At 42.4% G+C, this 19,400-nt stretch overlaps 1 protein-coding gene across 8 annotated transcripts in view; it reads right to left on the bottom strand.

Moving 5' to 3' along the window:
• The window catches only part of TBCD (tubulin folding cofactor D), a 261,333-nt gene that overhangs the window by 33,684 nt on the left and 208,249 nt on the right, over positions 1-19,400 (bottom strand). For all 8 annotated transcript variants that reach the window (XM_073311985.1, XM_073311984.1, XM_073311991.1 and 5 more), the window contains exons 32-33: positions 14,756-14,914; positions 9,223-9,361 (exon numbers count right to left, since the gene is read on the bottom strand). In XM_073311985.1, the coding sequence (XP_073168086.1) occupies positions 9,223-9,361; positions 14,756-14,914 (298 nt within the window). The remainder of the gene's footprint in view (positions 1-9,222; positions 9,362-14,755; positions 14,915-19,400) is intronic.

Here is a 19,400-nt window from a genome sequence, read left to right as displayed (position 1 = left end):
ATGCTTTTACTAAGAAGACAGGATTACAGTAGTTTCCTCAACTTCACCCTACCACTCTTCTCATCTCCCTGCTGCTTTGCTCATTGCCCCATCTCCTCCACATCACAGAGAGGTTATTTAGACACAGGAGGTAGGAGCTTCTTGGAACTCTCCTTTGCTTAGTTTTTTCATCTCTGGAGCTACAGACAGAGTAGCATAAGTAGTTACATGGAACTAATATGCCCTCCTCGAGTGGTCTCACCCCAGAGACCTACCCCACAGGTTGGAAATCACTACCTTAATAAGAAATCTTAAAAACTTTGTGTAAAGAACTCATGGATAAGCTGATATTTTTCATTGTCAAATATACCTTACTGATAAATTAAGCATGTTCTTACCCTTTCAAATATGGCATTCTGAAGCCAGAACCCCCTCATTAGAAATGTGACTTTCATTCACAGCATACTGAAGTTATTACACTTGGACCCTTGAAACACAGGGAAAAGTGGAACATGCAACATTACACCGGCTGAATATTTAATAGCTCTGATGATGAGCTGTGCACTTGTTTGAACATTTTACAGCGGGAGTTTCCAGGTGTTTCATGATTCTACCAGGAAACTGTATTTATAGCAACAATTTCTGGGAAGTCAGAAGTCTCCTCTTTACAGTGTATACGCTGAATTAACTAAATTTTCACTGACTGATCTCTCATCTCAAAAAATCTCATGGACTAAAACTTCAAGCTCATAAAAGTTATTTAGGCACAACTTGCAGTCACAAAGCAGTTTGAGAACCACACATAACTGCAAAAGAAACACACCAAGACTGAACACACAGTTATTCATTCTACACATAGAAAAAAGTAGCCCCATAATTGCAATGAAGGATTCCTGAAATTGAAAAATATTTAAAACTGTTTCACATAACTGGAATAATAAGGTATTGACCCTATATAATCTTAGACTGGGTCAAGGGTAATAATCTTATGTAGGATTCAAAGCTAAATATTGACCTTCTTTTGCATTTAAAAGAAACACTAAGACACAGTGGAGAAGATTAATTCAGTAATAGGAGGGAAGGGGAAAGTCTTCCGAGTACATTTCCCTAGAGTTCATTTCCATAAAGCATACATGAAGGCTAAATAGATTATTTTTGCCTGTTTTTAAACATTGACTGGACCTTTAAGTATTCAAGATGCAAAGTGTTTTGAACTACGTTTATAGCATCTTTGTACCTACAAACAAGACCATGCCTGTATCTTATTCTTTGAAATACATCCTGAATTGAAAAAAACTGTTCCATTTCAATCCTGAATAGTGACCTGATAAGTAGGACAAATTAAAGCATTTGCTGCTGCTGCAATTGCTGCTGTTCAACTGCAATGAAAGTAAACATTACACTGTGTTAACACATGCATGGCATCATTCTGCTTTAAACCAAGCTGATTATTTTTACGTTCTTAGAATCATTTAAGGCAAATTACATATGGTTGTAAATCATGTTTTTTTTTCTGAAGTTTGACAGATTGACAGAGCCAGAAGAGTACCCAGAAGTTACCTACTACAGGACAGACCCAACAAAGAAAATAACAGAACGCCACTAGCCATCACCTTCAGCCTCAAACTAAAACCTCTCCAATGCATCATCAAGGATCTACAACCTATCCTGAAGGACGACCCAGCACTCTCACAGATCTTGGGAGACAGGCCAGTCCTTGCTTATAGACAGCCCCCCAACCTGAAGCAAATACCAGCAACCACACACCACACAACAGAACCACTAACCCAGGAACCTATCCTTGCAACAAAGCCCGTTGCCAACTGTGTCCACATATCTATTCAGGGGACACCACCATAGGGCCTAATCACATCAGCCACACTATCAGAGGCTCGTTCACCTGCACATCTACCAATGTGATATATGCCATCATGTGCTAGCAATGCCCCTCCGCCATGTACATTGGCCAAACCGGACAGTCTCTACGTAAAAGAATAAATGGACACAAATCAGACGTCAGGAATTATAACATTCAAAAACCAGTCGGAGAACACTTCAGTCTCTTTGGTCACTCGATTACAGACCTAAAAGTGGCAATTCTTCAACAAAAAACTTCAAAAACAGACTCCAACGAGAGACTGCTGAATTGGAATTAATTTACAAACTGGATACAGTTAACTTAGGCTTGAATAAAGACTGGGAGTGGATGGGTCATTACACAAAGTAAAACAATTTCCTCATGTTTATTCCCCCCGCTGTTCCTCAGACGTTCTTGTCAACTGCTGGAAATGGCCCACCTGGATTATCACTACAAAAGGCCCCCCTCCCCCCCCACTCTCTCCTGCTGGTAATAGCTCACCTTAAGTGATCACCCTCATTACAGTGTGTATGGTAACACCCATTGTTTCATGTTCCCTATGTATATAAATCTCCCCACTGTATTTTCCACTGAATGCATCCGATGAAGTGAGCTGTAGCTCACGAAAGCTTATGCTCAAATAAATTGGTTAGTCTCTAAGGTGCCACAAGTCGTCCTCCTCTTTTTGTGGATACAGACTAACACGGTTGCTACTCTGAAACCTGTTTTTCTGAAGTGTTACCTTCCCAAAGCATTTTCATCTGACTAACCAAAAGGCCCGTGGATACCATATTACACCAGGGTTCAATTTTTTAAAAAAAACTTCCCATAGGATCAAAATTTGCTATCAAGGTCCTCCAGCCTGACAAACTTTCTTCTACCTCTCAGTTTTCCCTAGTTTGCCTTACACCCAAACTCAAGAAACAACCCAAGTTATTTCTTTTCCTCTTCCCCTTGTCATCCCAGAACTTCAGCCTTCTTGGTAATATGCCATTCTACCTAGAAAGCCCTCTCTGTCTTATTACCTGCTCCCTGTCAAACCTATCCACTGCTGAGCAACATCTCTTAATGTGGCTGCCTGGTCTTTATAACAACAGTGCTAGGGAGACTCAGGCTCAGCTCCTCTCCCCTCAATCTCTAAAGCTAATGCAAGCACATGTACTTGCCACTACATTTAAAGATGGAGTGAACACACACAAAAACTACATAAAACAGTGCTGTCCACCTTCACAAGTATGGAAGCCACCCAGAAAGGTATACTAAGCATTGAGATAACTGGCTCACTCATATAAAGTAGCTGCTGGTTTTCTGAAACCTTGTACATACTTCATTGAACATCCAATCATCCTTATGAAAAGCATAGATTTGGGTTATGGTCAGTTACCTTACTGCAGCGGCTTCATTCATGTAACCAATCACCTATTCCCAATATTTTCTAGCAATCATTCATGAACTCATTATCTGCTCAGTTATGTTACTATTACACTCATCATCTCTGTCTCCACTTGGTAGGCATTCCTCCTTTAGTACAGCCTAGGGAAGTTGTGGAAGCGCCTTCACCCAAGGTTTTCAAAAGAGGCTGGATAGCCATCTGTCTTGGATGGTTTAGACACAAAAACTCTAGTTAGACCAGATGACCCTTGCAGTCCCTTCTAACCCTATGGTTCTATGATCCTCCTTTACTGTACTACCAGAAACCTATACAGATGAAAGAAAGATTACCTACTTTGTACAGTAACTGGAGTTTTTCTAGATGTTGTGTCCGTGTCGGTGCTCCACATCCAATGTGTGTGCCCATGCCCTCTTGAGTCAGGACTTTGTCAGCAGTGTCCATGAGTCTGCACCTGCACACCCAGCACTTTGTGATCCAGTATGAGAGTACATAGGGAGGGACAGACCCACCACTGCCTCAGTTCCTTCTTAGTCACCAAGTCCAGAGAGAATGATGGCAGATATTGCAGCACCCATAGGGACAAAACATCTTACTCCAGTTATTGTACAGGTAAATAACCTCTCCTCCTCCTCCAAGTTATTGTCCCTGTGACTGTTCCATGTCAGGAGATTCCTGAGCAGTACATCAATATGGAGGAGGATGCTGAGGAGGCAGATTCAGAATCGATCATAGAACAGTCTCACCAAAGGCCATGTCTGTTCGACAAGCACACACAACACCACAGTCTTGGGAAAACGTGCACCTAAGACCAGGTGGCAGCCTTACAAATGTCTGAGATGAATAACGTTCCTCAGTAAGGCAAAGAGGTAGATTGAGACCTGGTGGAATAGGCAATCACCCTAGGTGGAGGATGCATATCCCAAGACATCATATCAGGTTAAGATGCATCCTGAAACCCATTTTGACAGTCTTTTGGTGGAAACGAGTTGACCTTTCATTCTTTCCACAATGGATATAAAGATTCTGGGAGAAGCTCTGCCAGACTCAGTCATATCAAAGTAAAAGGCAAGATCTCTTCTTACATTCAGTATGGAGATTAGCTGCCTTTCTCAAGGAGTGAGGCGTGGAGTAAAACACCAGTAGGTGAACATCTTGATTAATATGAAATGTTGATAGAACTTCAGGTAGAAAGCAAGGATGGGGACACAATGTCATCTTATTGCAACAGAACACCATATACCGTGGGTCAACCATAAGAGCTCCTAGTTCTACTACTCTTTTGGCTAAAGTGATGACTATGAGCAACAAGATCTTAAAGGACAAATGAAGAAGGAACAATTTCCCATTGTTCAAATGAGGTGTTTTCAAGGGCATCGAGGACTAAGTGGAGGTCCCATTGTGGAATAGTTCTTTGACAGGAGGAAAAAGATTAAACATATCCTTAATTAATCTCTCAGTGGTGGAGTGAGTGAAGACTGAAAACCTTTGAAAGGTTGTAATGGCAGCCAGGTGAACCTTAACTGAGTTCAGAGATAAACCCATGTTTTTTAAATGTAGCAGGTAATCGAGAAAGTGCATGAGGAGACTCAAGAGAAGATATGAATTGTTAGGAACACTATGATTTGAAACACTTCCACTTCTGCAGGTAAATTGTCCTTGTGATTCAACAGAATTTTAAAGTACCTCTGCAGAGCAATCCCATTCTATGCCAGCATGCCATCGAGGAGCCTGGCCTTAAGGTGTTGCGACAAGAGGTCAGGTGGATCTTGGAGCAGATGGTCTATTGTTAGAGGGAGGTGAAGAGATGATCACAAAGAGAGGCAGACCACATCTGGGAACTGTACTTATCTTGGCCAAGATGGAGCCATGAGGATGGCCACCAATCTCGCCTGTTTCAATTTGTCCATGATCTTGAGAAGCAGCAGCATTGAGAGGTAAGCATACAGTAGGGCATGAGGCCAAGTGGTAAGGAGGGTGTCTCCCAATGAGTTGTGACCATGACATCCCTTTGAACGGAACACTGACATAGCTGTAGAGGATGAAGCTATGTCAGTCACATCGAGTGAGGCCTTATGGGAAGCCTTGGCAATCGTCTGGCGTTTTCCAATGAGAACCTGAAACTGTTCCCTCTGATCTTGTGGCACATGTTCAATAAAATGAGAAAACCTGCATAATTTGTTTAGTCATATTTTGCCATCAATACCTGATACTTGGCCATTCAGAATTGTAAAGTGACTAACTAGGGAGTAGCTTTTGTGGCCGAGAAGGACCAGGTGTTTAAGCTCCTCATCAGAAGGTGTTGATCTAGACCAATACTGTCTATTTCTTTCACTGACAGTATGAATGACCAAGTTAGGAGTAGGATGGGAGAAAAGAAAGGCCAAAGCCCTGGCCAGGATATAGTTGTTTTTAATCATCCCACTTACAGGTGGTGTTTGCCACACCATATGGCCTGGTAACAACAAAGCATCATTGATAGGCAAAACAATTTTGCCCTTTGGAAAGTGTGTAGAATGTCCAGCAAAGAATGTTGAGATTCCTGTAACTCCTCCATCGGGGACCTGTAAGGCCTCTCTGATCCTTTTCATGAGGTCTTGAAAGGCCTTGAAATCATTCATGTAGGGCTGGGGCGGCATAAGAGCCTCATCTGGAGAGAAGGCAGTTTTGTGAGGTGGTGTCTCCTCTTCTGCAACTTGCTCCTACTCTTTGGGGATTCTTCTGCAGAAAGGGAGCCAGTGCTGGCGTTCTTGGTGGAACCTCTTATGTGAGGACACTCTGTAGAACTGTTCACCATAAGGGACCCAAAGGTTCCAAAACACCCACTGTGGTGAGACATAAGAAAGGGGGCAAGACCCCAAGGCTGCTCTTGCCAGGCTGACAGGCCAGTCATCTGTTGGGGGGGATTTTCTTTGGGATGCACCTCAAGAGAGAGAAGCTGGAAGGGAAAGGTGGTGGAATCCTGTACCAACACATCTGAGTCAGAAGAAGCGTCTTCACCTACATCCAGAGGAGCAGCAAGAAGTGTCAATACCCAGAGGTTAGTGAGGTATCAGTAACTGGTGGTCAAGCATTTGTGCAAGAATGTAGAAGAACCAGAGGGTAAGCTTGCTCTGAAGTTAAGTCAGTACCAGTGGGAAACTTCTCTCGGTACCACTTAGTGAAGGGGATTCGGGCTCTTTCAGGATTTGGAGATCCCTGAGAGAGGAACCTGGACAGTACTGGGGAATCTGGATAGTGTTCCTCAGGAGTCTACATGTTGGGAGGTACCAGGGAAAGACAGAAGGGCAGTCCATGCTCTCTTTACCATAGCCTGAGGGGGACGGTATGAGGATCATTACTTTGATCTTCGAGAAATCCTTGTGCTTAGAAGGTACCAATTCCAGTACCACCACTGATACTGCTTGAGATTGCTTGCTCTGAGGTTTCTCATATGCGATATGCTAGAGGTCTTTTTAGGTGGTACAAGAGATACCAAGCGTCAGTGGTACGCATATCGGGGTGCAAAGTGTCCTTGTTCCAAAGTCAAGAACGTGACTTTCCCCTTCTTTTGGTCTCTCTTTCAGGAGAATGAAGTCTCTTTTCTTTTTAGTCTTGAAGATTTTGTAGAGTCCCAGGGTCTTTGCTTACCAGAGCACTGGAGCAGACTGCATGCCTGAGGCTGATATAATGGGGCGGGGGTAGGGAGATCTCAGAAAGCACTCAAAGCAGTAGTTTCAGTGTGTCCTCTCAGTTTTCTGGGTGTGCTTTTGAATCTGGGGCAAACCTGGCACTTGAAGAGGACGTGAGTCTCTCCAGAGCAGCTACAATGCCCATTGCTGAGAGGGAAGGTCTTGTGACAGGTCCGACAGAGTTTGGAGCCTGGGCTCTTGGACATAATCCCATAGGAAAGGCTTCAGATAAAGAGATCATCTGGAGCCTAGGCTCTGAGCAGGTGAAAAGGAAGCATGGAGCATGACCTAGGCACCCCTCCAGTCACACCCTATACACTATTGCAATGATTTTTGTATAAAATATGCCTTGTGAGGTATCATTTGACAAACACCACACTGGTCAATAACATCATTATAAAATATACATAACAATGCTGTGTGTAAAATTATGGATAAAATTATGCTTTAAAGTCTGTGACAAAAAAGTGTTTCAACCAGATGTGTCAGGGGGATTTGATAAATACGTTTTCTTCAGACAATGGAAAGATGCTGACACCTCAAACAAGGTGTCCCCCAAATTCAACTGGCTATTCATTCATATCGGAGGTTGAAGTAGGAAAAGATCATTTTCATAGTAGCAACCACCATCAGAGGATAAACCAGCATGGAGCCTTATCTTCCAGACCTCATGGCTCCTTTACTAAGCAGAAAGTAATTCACTTTATATAGAGGTACCCTTCAGAGAATACATCTCAAAGGTTCATTGAACTATAAAGAGAGGGGAAACAAACACCTAAATTATCCTACACCTTAAGGAGACAAAGAAACCAAGCGATTTGACCTCTGTGAACAGGTCCTAGTCAAGCCAGCCAGTAAAAAGCTGGTGGGTGAGAGAAAAAACATCTTGAACATCTTGCTAGATTAATTTTGTGTATGTTTTCACTTTTATTTGTTTGTAACCATTTTTGATTGTATCCCTTATACTTGAACTCAGTTAAAACCTCTGTTTGTCAATACATTTGTTTTATTATTAATCTAAACCAACCCAGTGCTGTGTTTGAACTGGAGTGATGGTTAACTCCAGCTAAGCAACAAGCAGCTGTGTTTTTATCTCTTTAAAGGAGCAATAGGCTTTATTACTTCTCAGAATGTTCCAGGAAAGGGCTGGACATTTCAAGGCAGACATTTCAGGATACTGGGGAAAGCGTTGGAGTCACCATGGCCAGGAGTAACCAAGGCTGGTGGTGACCAGAGTATGTGGCTCTGGTGTAACAAACAGGCTGCTGGAGTCAGACCAGCTGAACCAGGGCTGCTTAACACATACAGTCTCAGTGCATGCTTGTATGATGGCTGGGAGTGTCCAGACAGAGAGCTACAGAAGCAGAGCATTTTAAGGCACTCAGGGTTACAGGACAAGCAGTGATATCCTCTCACTGGTCTGGGTTGCACCCCATAACATGACATGGAGAACCCCTCGAGAGCACAAGCTGTGCTAAAATAAAATTGGAAAATAATAAAACTATAATTACACATGCCCTAAAAAAATACGCATTTCAACCACACCTATGCCTTTTAATTAAGAATTTGGAAGGTAAGGCAAGTAGTAATGGTCTGAAGAGTAAATTTAGGATAGAATAATATTGTTAACAGAATATAGTTATTGTTAACAGAATAACAGATATAGTGGCAGAGGAATAGACTACCAAAAGCAAAGATAAATTTACTGTCTATGTGAATAATGTAGGGAATGCAAAAAAGAGGGTCAGACTAGATAGAATGTTTTTTTCCTGGTCATTGTATCTAGAATATGCTTTTTAAAAGAAATCCCAGAGATTGTTTCTGCTTTTGAGAGACATCCATCAAAGACACCAACCATACTGTCATCTCAGTGTCATTAAGGGTGAATCTCGGCCCCTTTGAAGTCAATGGCAGTTTTAGCATTGATTTCAATGGAGTATATCATCCCAGCCACAAAGAGCAGAAGAGGACTTCCTCCAGTGCTCTTCAATGCCGTTGGTCAGATAGAGATGGACAATACTGAGTAATCTCCTTTAGGTCTGACTGCACTACCTACCTGTGTGACATTCCTAGTTTCTGCGAGCCGAAGGAGTGAGTCACAGGTGTCCTCACTCCTTGTCTCCTGCACGCTCAATGGACCAAGAACATATTTATGAATAAAGTGAATATGCTTCCCAGACAACTTTTAAAAGCTTGTGATTGGAATTCACCAATAAAAGTTCTACAGTGTTCACTGAAACAAAGTATGGATTTTAATCAGCATGTAGTTATAGGGGATATAAACAACCTCTAGCCAATAAACAGCCTGTGCCCTGATATCTTACCGTTGTCTCTGTTAATCCACCGACAGACACCGTGAGACCCAGCAGTACATAATACTGATATGTTGTCAAACCCAAAAGCTGTGTGATTCGAGGGAAGGCTTGTGAGGGGGCATTCCAGTTTAAAGTTACAGCCTCTGACCTGTCCAGAGAAAAGAAAATTATCATGCGTTTGTATCTTAATATCTCTCTGCATAGAATCCGGGAATGCATCCTCATTGTGAGAAAGCATATGTAATGGAAGAAATACACTCAGAAGTGTATAAATCACCTTAATCATTGTTATTTCAGGATATGGGAAAAGTGCAATGAAAAATGAAGAGTACTTACCTTGTAGTAATTGATGTTCTTTGAGATGTGTGATCCCTATGAGTATTCACTGTGGGTGCACATCCGCTCCATGTGCCTGAGACCAGAAGATTTTTCAGGAGCAGTGTTCACTGGTCCAAGCCTGCGCCCTACACCACCAGCCCAAGGGACTCTCCAGTTCCCGCCCTACCACAAATCAAGCATGATCTGAGCAGAGAGGAAGGAGTGTGGGTCGTGGAATACCCATAAGGACGACACATCTCAAGAACTCATTACTGTAAGGTAAGTAACCTTCATTTCTTCAAGTGCTGGTTCCTATACAGACATTCACTGTGGGTGAACCCCAAGCAATACTCATTAAGGAGAGTGTGAGGATATATGCTGCACCACCAATCACAAGATCACTAAACCAAAGGACACATCCAAGGATGAAGCTTGAACCAATTTTTCAATCATTTCTCAATCAGAGCAGCCAATAGTTGAGGTAGGGGAATATCAGACTGCCTTGCTGATGAACACTGGATGCTACAGGAGAGAGTACCTTTGTAAACGCTGTCAGGAGGCCAAAAGGAAGACCCCTGTACTGAAAGTGTTCCAGGCCCACCATAAAGCACAGGAATCACCAGTGTCCTAAATTAATGTCTATATGGAAGTAGGCATCCTTCAAATCAAGGGCTGAAAAGCAGTTGCCTTCATTTAAGGAGATGACTGAGGCCAAGATGGTTATCCTGAATCTTAAATGACATATGAAGACATTCAGCCATCTGAGGTCCAGGATAGGTTTCCAGTCCTCCTTTTTGGGAGCCAGGAAATATCTGGAGTAAAAGCTCTTGTCCCAGTGTTAAGGGTGACATAGTCTGTATCTCCTCAGGTGAATTAGGGAATCGCCCTCTTGTTTGAGAAATGTCTCGTGAAAAGGGTGCCTGAAGAGGGGTTTTGTAGAACGGGCAGAAAGGAATTCTACAGTGTACTCTGCCAAGATGGTTTCCAGATCCTATTTGCCAATGTGTTATGCTGCCACATCAGAAGGAAACAGCTCAGATGGCCACCGAAGGGTGCACTGAGTGGTTGAGTGGAGAAAGGTTGACTTCTTGGTGGGAGGCTGGGAGTGAAAGGAGGATGGTGGTGGAGTAATTCTGCCTCTGCACGGCATCCTTTGGAATGTCTTACGTGGTTCAAAGACCCTTTGATGATAGAAGAGCTGAGAGGCAGGATAGTTTCTATGAGAATATGGCCTAGAATATTTCCTCCGGGATGCAGGGGGATATATTCCCAAAGAGCTGAGCATGCCATGGACAGTCCTTAAGGCAATGGAGTAATTCACCAGTTCTCTAACTAAACAGATTTTTACCCTTGAAGGGGAGATTTTCCACTGTTGCCTAGACCTCTCTGGGGGACCCTGAGGATTGCAGCCATGAAGTCTGCTCATGATAACCAAAATCATCATGGAGCATGAGCTGTATTCACTGCACTGAGTGATGCTTTGGCAACTAGTTTCCTTTAATCAAGGATGGCCTGGGGTCTAAACTCCTGTGGCAGTTTGTTAGCGAATTATGACAGTTTATTGTAATTAGTAAAGTCATACTTGGACATTAATACCTAGTAATTCACTACACGGAAAAGGAGGCTGGCAGACAGGAAGTTCTTTCTGCCAAAGAGATCTAGCCTCTTGGTATCCTTGTCCAAAAAAGTGGAGCTAGATGGCATAATCTGTTACATTCTGTGACAACCTGGGCCACGAGAGAGTTCAGATTACAATGGGAAAATTAATATTCCCCACCGTTGGATGGAACAAAATACTTCTTTTCTGCCATTTTCAGGATGAGGTCAAATGTAGCTAGGGTGTACAAACCTTAAGAGGTCCAAATAGTGCCTATAATCATCTGGTGGTGAGGATGAGGCCAGTGTCATTTGCTCGTCTAGAGAGAAGGAAGAAAGAGCTGCTGGTGGACTGGCTGTTCTACTTCCTAACCCTAACCCAAAATACAACATGGTTTTACAAAAGGTAGATCGTACCAAAGCCAACCTTATCTCCTTCTTTGAGAAGGTAACAGATTTTTTAGATAAAGGAAATGCAGTGGATCTAATTTACCTAGATTTCAGTAAGGGCATTTGATACGGTTCCACATGGGGAATTATTTGCTAAATTGGAAAAGATGGGGATCAATATGAAAATCGAAAGGTGGATAAGGAACTGGTTAAAGGGGAGACTACAATAGGTCATACTGAAAGGTGAACTGTCAGGCTGGAGGGAGGTTACCAGTGGAGTTCCTCAAGGATCGGTTTTGGGACCAATCTTATTTAATCTTTTTATTACTGACCCTGGCACAAAAAGTGGGAATGTGCTAATAAAGTTTGCGGATGACACGAAGCTGGGAGGTATTGCCAATACAGAGAAGGACCAGGATATCATACAGGAAGATCTGGATGACCTTGTAAATTGGAGTAATAGTAATAGGATGAAATTTAATAGTGAAAAGTGCAAGGTCATGCATTTAGGGATTAGTAACAAGAATTTCTGTTATAAACTGGGGATGTATCACTTGGAAGTAACAGAGGAGGAGAAGGACCTCGGAGTATTGGTTGATCACAGGATGACTATGAGCCGCCAATGTGATATGGCCGTGAAAAAAGCTAATGTGGTCCTGGGATGCATTAGGAGAGGTATTTCCAGTAGAGATAAGGAGGTATTAGTACCGTTATACAAGGCACCGGTGAGACCTCATCTGGAATATTGTGTGCTGTTCTGGTCTCCCATGTTTAAGAAGGATGAATTCAAACTGGAACAAGTACAGAGACGGGCTACTAGGATGATCCGAGGAATGGAAAACCTGTCTTATGAAGTGAGCTGTAGCTCACGAAAGCTCATGCTCAAATAAATTGGTTAGTCTCTAAGGTGCCACAAGTACTCCTTTTCTTTCTGTCTTATGAAAGAAGACTCAAAGAGCTTGGCTTGTTTAGCCTAACCAAAAGAAGACTGAGGGGAGATATGATTGCTCTCTCTATATATATATCAGAGGGCTAAATACCAGGGAGGGAGAGGAATTACTTAAGCTCAGTACCAATGGGGACACAAGAACAAATGGATATAAACTGGCCATCAGGAAGTTTAGACTTGAAATTAGACAAAGGTTTCTAACCATCAGAGGAGTGAAGTTCTGGAATAGCCTTCCCAGGGAAGCAGTGGAGGCAAAAAGACATATCTGGCTTCAAGACTAAGCTTGATATGTTTATGGAGGGGATGGTATGATGGGATAGCCTAATTTTGGCAATTCATTGATCTTTGACTATTAGCAGTAAATATGCCCAATGGCCTGTGATGGGACGCTAGACAGGGTGGGATCTGAGTTATTACAGAGAATTCTTTCCTGGATGTCTGGCTGGTGAGTCTTGCCTACATGCTCAGGGTTTAGCTGATCACCATATTTGGAGTTGGGAAGGAATTTCCCCCCAGAGCAGACTGGCAGAGGCCCTGGGGGTTTTTCACCTTCCTCTGCAGCGTGGGCACGGGTCACTTGCTGGAGGATTCTCTGCACCTTGAAGTCTTTAAACCACGATTTGAGGACTTCAATAGCTCAGACATAGGTCAGGGGTTTGTTACAGGAGTGGGTGGGTGAGATTCTGTGGCCTGCGTTGTGCATGAGGTCAGACTAGATGATCATAATGGTCCCTTCTGACAAAGTCTATGATTCCTTGAGGTACTCTGCATGAGGAGATTCGCTAGGCTCCTCCCTGGTAGGGGACCTCTATCCATTTTATTGTCCAGGGTTCTCATCATCAAGGGGCCTACTGTAAGGGTCCCAGAGATTCCGTATGGCCAGTGGGTAGGATTGTATAGGTATGACAGACAGACCCATGGAGTACCATTGGTCCCTAGACTAATGTGCTCCACGGGGATGAGATGGGACCTGGAAGGCTCTGAAAGCCCTGTCAGGGGAGCTCCTGGTATTGCCGATTGTGATCATCGGAGGAATAAGAATCATCTGAGTCTACTGATGGAGCCAGTGGTACTACTCATAACACTCGGATTAGAGGAAGGAACTGGCAAGTGGCATACCAATGTCAGCACCTCTACTCCACAACTTGGGGCTGGTGAGTGACGTGACATCACTGTACAGGTATCCCTGGACAAAACTGGATCTGAAAGGCTCAACAATTCTGGATCCATGTAGATTGCCAAGTCCTCAAGCAGGGAATATCAAGACTTAACAGGCGGAGGGTGAGAGGGGCTTGTAATGTAGGTGGATCTGCCGTTGCAGGCTTGGGTCCGGCAGTCTTCTTGCAATTCAGTACTGCTGCTACAGAAGCTGAACAGTTCCTTCTGTCCTTAGATGGTGCAAGGAATGGTCCTGCCCCTTGTGTAGATGGTTTTGGAGTGTTCACTGCTCTTGGTATGGTCAGTGCTGGCACATGTTCTCCGTGAGCTCTAGACACACCTGTACCTGGGTGTGAAGTCTCATTTGGTACTGAGGGTAACAGAAGGGTGGAATCCCCCTCCCCCCACCAATAAAGAAAACTACCTAACACCAACAGCTAACTAAGAAAAAAAATTACATACATGAAATTCAGGTAGAAAAGCTAGCAGAAGCCTGGGACATTGGAGGGTTCGGTGTCAAACCATGAGCAGTAGAAAGGAACTGGAGAGTCCGTCTCCCCTGATGCCCTCGCTACACAGCATAAGGAAGGCAGAGGGTGCAGACACAGACCAATAGACATTACTACAGAAAAACATCTTCTGGCTTCATGCACATCCACAGTGAATGCCCACTGGGACCAGCATTAAAAGAAGAACTTCAATCACTGCAATATCATTAAGGGTGCATCAAATTAAATCATATGACAAAACTAACACTTTTTGAGTTAAATGCCCATTTTATTTTATTTTGTCTATATTTCATAATTTTTATACATTCTTTCAATCCTTACCATATATTCAGCCACATACCGCAATTTCCAACTCCTCCTTAAATACTCTATAAAATCTCATTGTGCATTTGCATACAGTAGCTAAATTAAGTAAGTTTTGCTATCTACATTTTAAATTTCCATTGGCATAGAGCACCTCCTTCAATGGAATTGCCCATAGAAAGAAATCCTAGTTTGCTTGGGCATTTTTACACACTAATTTATTCATTACACTGACGTAGACCAGGAAGGATTTTCACAGACAGGTTCCAACCCGCAAGCCCTCCTTAATAAATTAGAAGGTGATAAAGATCTAGATTACCTTGGAAATATCCTCTCCAATTCTTCCCGGTGGGGTATGTACGAAATCGGAGGGTTGTCAAAGTACAGAAGAGTGAGGAACACAGATCCTGCATGAGCACGAAATCTATCTATTTTTTCAGCCGATTGCTGGGCCACACAGCACATAAGCTGTTTACAGCTACAAATTAAGAGACAAAAAACTAATTCAATCCATCACATCACAATAAATAAATAAATGTACATACTTTAAACAGAAATTTCTTGAAATGGTTAAAAATAATTTCTTGCACCCATTGCACTATCTAAAATATTGAACTGTGGAATGGGATTGCTGTTTTATTCTATTTGACTTTTTATAGTGAACATTTAGATAATGCATGACATTACCTACTGTGGTAAAGAATCTTTAAGAACAGCCACAAGTTAATTTGTAAAACACCTCCAGATCCAAACAACTAGATGATAGTAATATTAACTATACCTTGCACTCACGTAGCACCTTCCATCCAGAAAGATACCAAGATGCTTTTTATGGACTGGGTGTTGTATATGGATCACCAGTGAAATTCAGCCACCATTAAGTTTGGAATGTAGCAAAAACTCTGTTGTAACTGTTTAATTGAGTCATTACTTCACCTTTTTTATGTGTCTGTCCAACCCAACCTGTTTTTCTTCCCCTAACTCATGTATCTAGATTGTAAGTCCTTCAGGAAAGAGAACTCTCCCTTCTATGAGGCTCCACCATACCTTTGGGCATGGCACAAATTACAATAGTAGCAAATGAGAGAAACAAGACAGGTGAGGGTAATATCCTTTATTGGGTCGGCTTCGTTTGGTGGAAGAGACAAGCTTTCAAGCTTTACAGAGCTCTTCTTCAGATCTGGAAATAGTAACCAGTGTGTTACAGCTACATACAAGATGGGTCAGATAGTTAAGCACAAGGGGTTAAAACATGTTGCAGGAGACCACTTCAAATAAAGTGGGCAATTGACACCACTGCAGTCATAGGACAAAGGAGGGTTAGTGGGTTACAAATTGCTGTAATGAGCCACAGAACCCGATATCATAACGAATGTGGAGAATTAGAAGAATTCTTCCACAACGAAGATACCACCACCCACAGCTACTACAATTAATGCCCCCCAACAATCATAAGAAAGAATGAATAATCTCATTGGACACCCCTACTGGACAAAACTACACAGCTGATCATTATATCAATTGCTTAGGGGGGAAAATCGACTGTGAAATCCTTAACAGAACATCACATCCACCACAATCTCTCCACTGTGGATGGGACAGCAATACAGTTCCTGAAATCCAGACATCAGATAATGATCAAACAGCACACAAAAGGGGGGAACCCATTGTAGTCTTCAATTATGACATCAGTGAGGTCAACTGACAACTGTCAGACACCACGTACTATAAAGAACTCCACCTCATACCACAATTCAACCAGGAATAACAAATCCTTCCCAAAACTTCAAGAGAAACTCTACAACCTCATCCCCCAAAAACCCAACCCAGGGACCTTCTACATGCTTCCCAAGATACACAAACAAGAGAACCCAGGCAAACCCATTATGTCTGTCCATGGCTCTCTTTCTGAAGTAATATTAGGACTCTCAGAAACCATCCTCAAACCGCTCAGCACACAAAGGGCCAGTTTCCTCCACGACACAACTTACTATCTCCAGAAATTCCACAACATTAACCATCTCCTGCAGAACACCATCCTTGCCACCATGGATGTCACCTCCCTATATACCAGCATCCCTCACCATGACAGCATTGCCTCAAATATTTACAAGGCAATAGACAACACTTATATATCCATCCCAAACACATCACCACATACTTCCATTTCATCCCCACCTACAACAATTTTACATTTAAATAACAAACTTTGTCCAAACTATGGGAACAGCCATGGGTACACTAGGGTGGCTCTCCAATATGCCAACCTCTTCATGGACCACCTTGAGGAAGAATTTCTTGAAAAATACACACAAAACCAACTATATGCCTGAGATACAGTGAAGATATTTCCATTTTCTGGACAGGTGACCTAAACTCCCTCAGATTTCCACCACAACTTCAACCACCACTGACCCATCCATCAAATTCTCTCTAGAACAGTCACACACCACCACTGACTTCCTGGCTGCCACTATGAGCTTCAACAGTGGAACCCTACAGACAACTACATACAAGAAACCCATGGATCGCTACACTTACCTCCACAGATCCAGTAACAACCCCTGACACACCAAGAAATCGGTTATCTACAGCCAGGCACTCAGATGTCACAGAATATGCTCCCAGGAAAAAGCCTGGGATAAACAGCTTAACACTCTTAAAACCACTTTCATCATAAAAGGACACTCCACCAGAGAAGTAGATTTCATCATGGAATAGATCACCCAAATGCCCCGAGAGAACCTGTTTCAATACAACTTGGGAAAAAACCCAACCAACTGCACAACCCTAGTTGTCCCCTACCATCCCACACTGGAACCCATATGGGGTATCAACAAAAAATTAAAGCCCATACTTGATATGGACCACATCCTGAAAGAAATCTTTCATGAACCACCTCTGTTAGCTTTCAAACAACCCCCCAACCTCACGATGCTCATAATCAGAAGCAAGCTCCCCACAGACCAGGACACACCACTCAAAGCAGCACCAGACCCTACCAGAACAACAGATGCAAAATGTGTGGACATTTCTCCACTGCTACCCTAATCAATATCCCCCACAAGACCTTTCAAGATCCATGGGTCCTACTAATGCCTATCACAACATGTGGCACAACTCATCCAGGGCATCAAATGCCCCAACAACTACTATGTGGGTGAAATCAGACAATCATTCCACTCTCAAACGAACTCACACAGAAAAATGATAAAAGACAAAAACACCTCATCACCCATTAGTGAACACTTTTCATAAAGCCATCACTACATATCTGCCCTCTCAGTTTTCATGCTCAAAGCAAATCTGGACAATCCCTTAAAAAGACGAGCCTCGGAACATAAATGAATCACTCCGTTAAACACTGCAAATCATGACCTCAAAAAGAGACACTGACTGCAGAGGTATTAATTGCTCACTTCATTTTAAGTGGTCTCCTGCCACATGTGTTAGCCCCTTATGTTTAACAATCTGTCCCACCCTGTATATAGCTGTGACACTCTGGTTACCTTTTCCAGACCTGAAGAAGAGCTCTGTGAAGCTTCAAACCTTGTCTCTTCCACCAAAAGAAGTTGGTCCAACTGAAGATATTACCCTCACCCACCTTGTCTTTCCCATATCCTAGGATCAATATGGTTATAACACCACTGCAAATAGTAGTAGTAAATATAACTAGAATTACTTGCATTATAGTTTAATCAAGACACCCAGGCTAACGCACCTATTTTAGCAAATATAACAAGATTTTTCATCTTCTGTCAAGCCATCAGGCTTACTATTTTAAGTATCATCTAAAATTTAACTTCTGGGACAACGAACTATTGCATAGAATCAGTTGAGGCATAAGATAAGTACCGTTTCAAAGAGTTCACTTACTACAGCACCAAGAATTTTCTGTACAGGTCTCTCAATAAATAACTAATAATCATAATAAAAGGAAAAGGTGCACTGTCAAGGTTCCTTCCCCACTCTGAACTCTAGGGTACAGATGAGGGGACCTGCATGAAAGACCCCCTAAGCTTATTTTTACCAGCTTAGGTTAAAACTTCCCCAAGGTACAAACTTTTACCATTTGTCCTTGGACCTTATGCTGCCACCACCAAAGTGTTACACAAAGAACAGGGAAAGAGCCCACTTGAAAACGTTTCCCCCCCCCCATAATATCCCCCCAAGCCCTACACCCCCTTTCCTGGGGAAGGCTTCATAAAAAATCCTCACCAATTTGTATAGGTGAACACAGACCCAAACCCTTGAATCTTAAGAACAATGAAAAAGCAACCAGGTTCTTAACAGAAGAATTTTAATTAAAGAAAAGATAAAAGAATCACCTCTGTAATCAGGATGGTGAATACTTTACAGGGTAATTAGATTCAAAATATAGAGAATCCCTCTAGGCAAAACCTTAAGTTACAAAAAGACACAAAAACAGGAATACACATCCCATTCAGCACAACTTATTTACCAGCCATTTAAACAAAACAGAAATCTAACGCATATCTAGCTAGATTACTTACTAAGTTCTAAGACTCCATTCCTTTTCTGTTCCCAGCAAAAGCATCACACAGACAGACAGACCCTTTGTTTCCCCCTACTCCAGATTTTAAAGTATCTTGTCTCCTCATTGGTCATTTTGGTCAGGTGCCAGCGAGGTTATCTTAACTTCTTAACCCTTTATAGGTAAAAGGACTTTGCCTTTGGCCAGCAGGGATTTTATAGCACTGTATGCAGAAAGATTGTTACCCTTCCCTTTATATTTATGACATGCACATAGTTAGCTGACTGGTTTATCCACTCTATTCTGTAGATCCATATTGATTTCTAAAGTTCTTATGTAGGTTCTGCTGCAGGTGAACCTACATCAGCTCTAATGTCTGGATTCTGTGGGTTATTAAGAATACAACACAAAATAAATCAAAATATGGAGAAATTGTGTTTCTGGCTTGTGTTTCCTTTTTCATTATATT

The sequence above is a fragment of the Lepidochelys kempii genome, chromosome 14, assembly GCF_965140265.1.
Source record: "Lepidochelys kempii isolate rLepKem1 chromosome 14, rLepKem1.hap2, whole genome shotgun sequence".
Classification (NCBI taxonomy): Eukaryota; Metazoa; Chordata; order Testudines; family Cheloniidae; genus Lepidochelys; species Lepidochelys kempii.
Note: the sequence above shows the minus strand (reverse complement) of the source record. Positions and strands in the feature narration are given on the sequence as shown.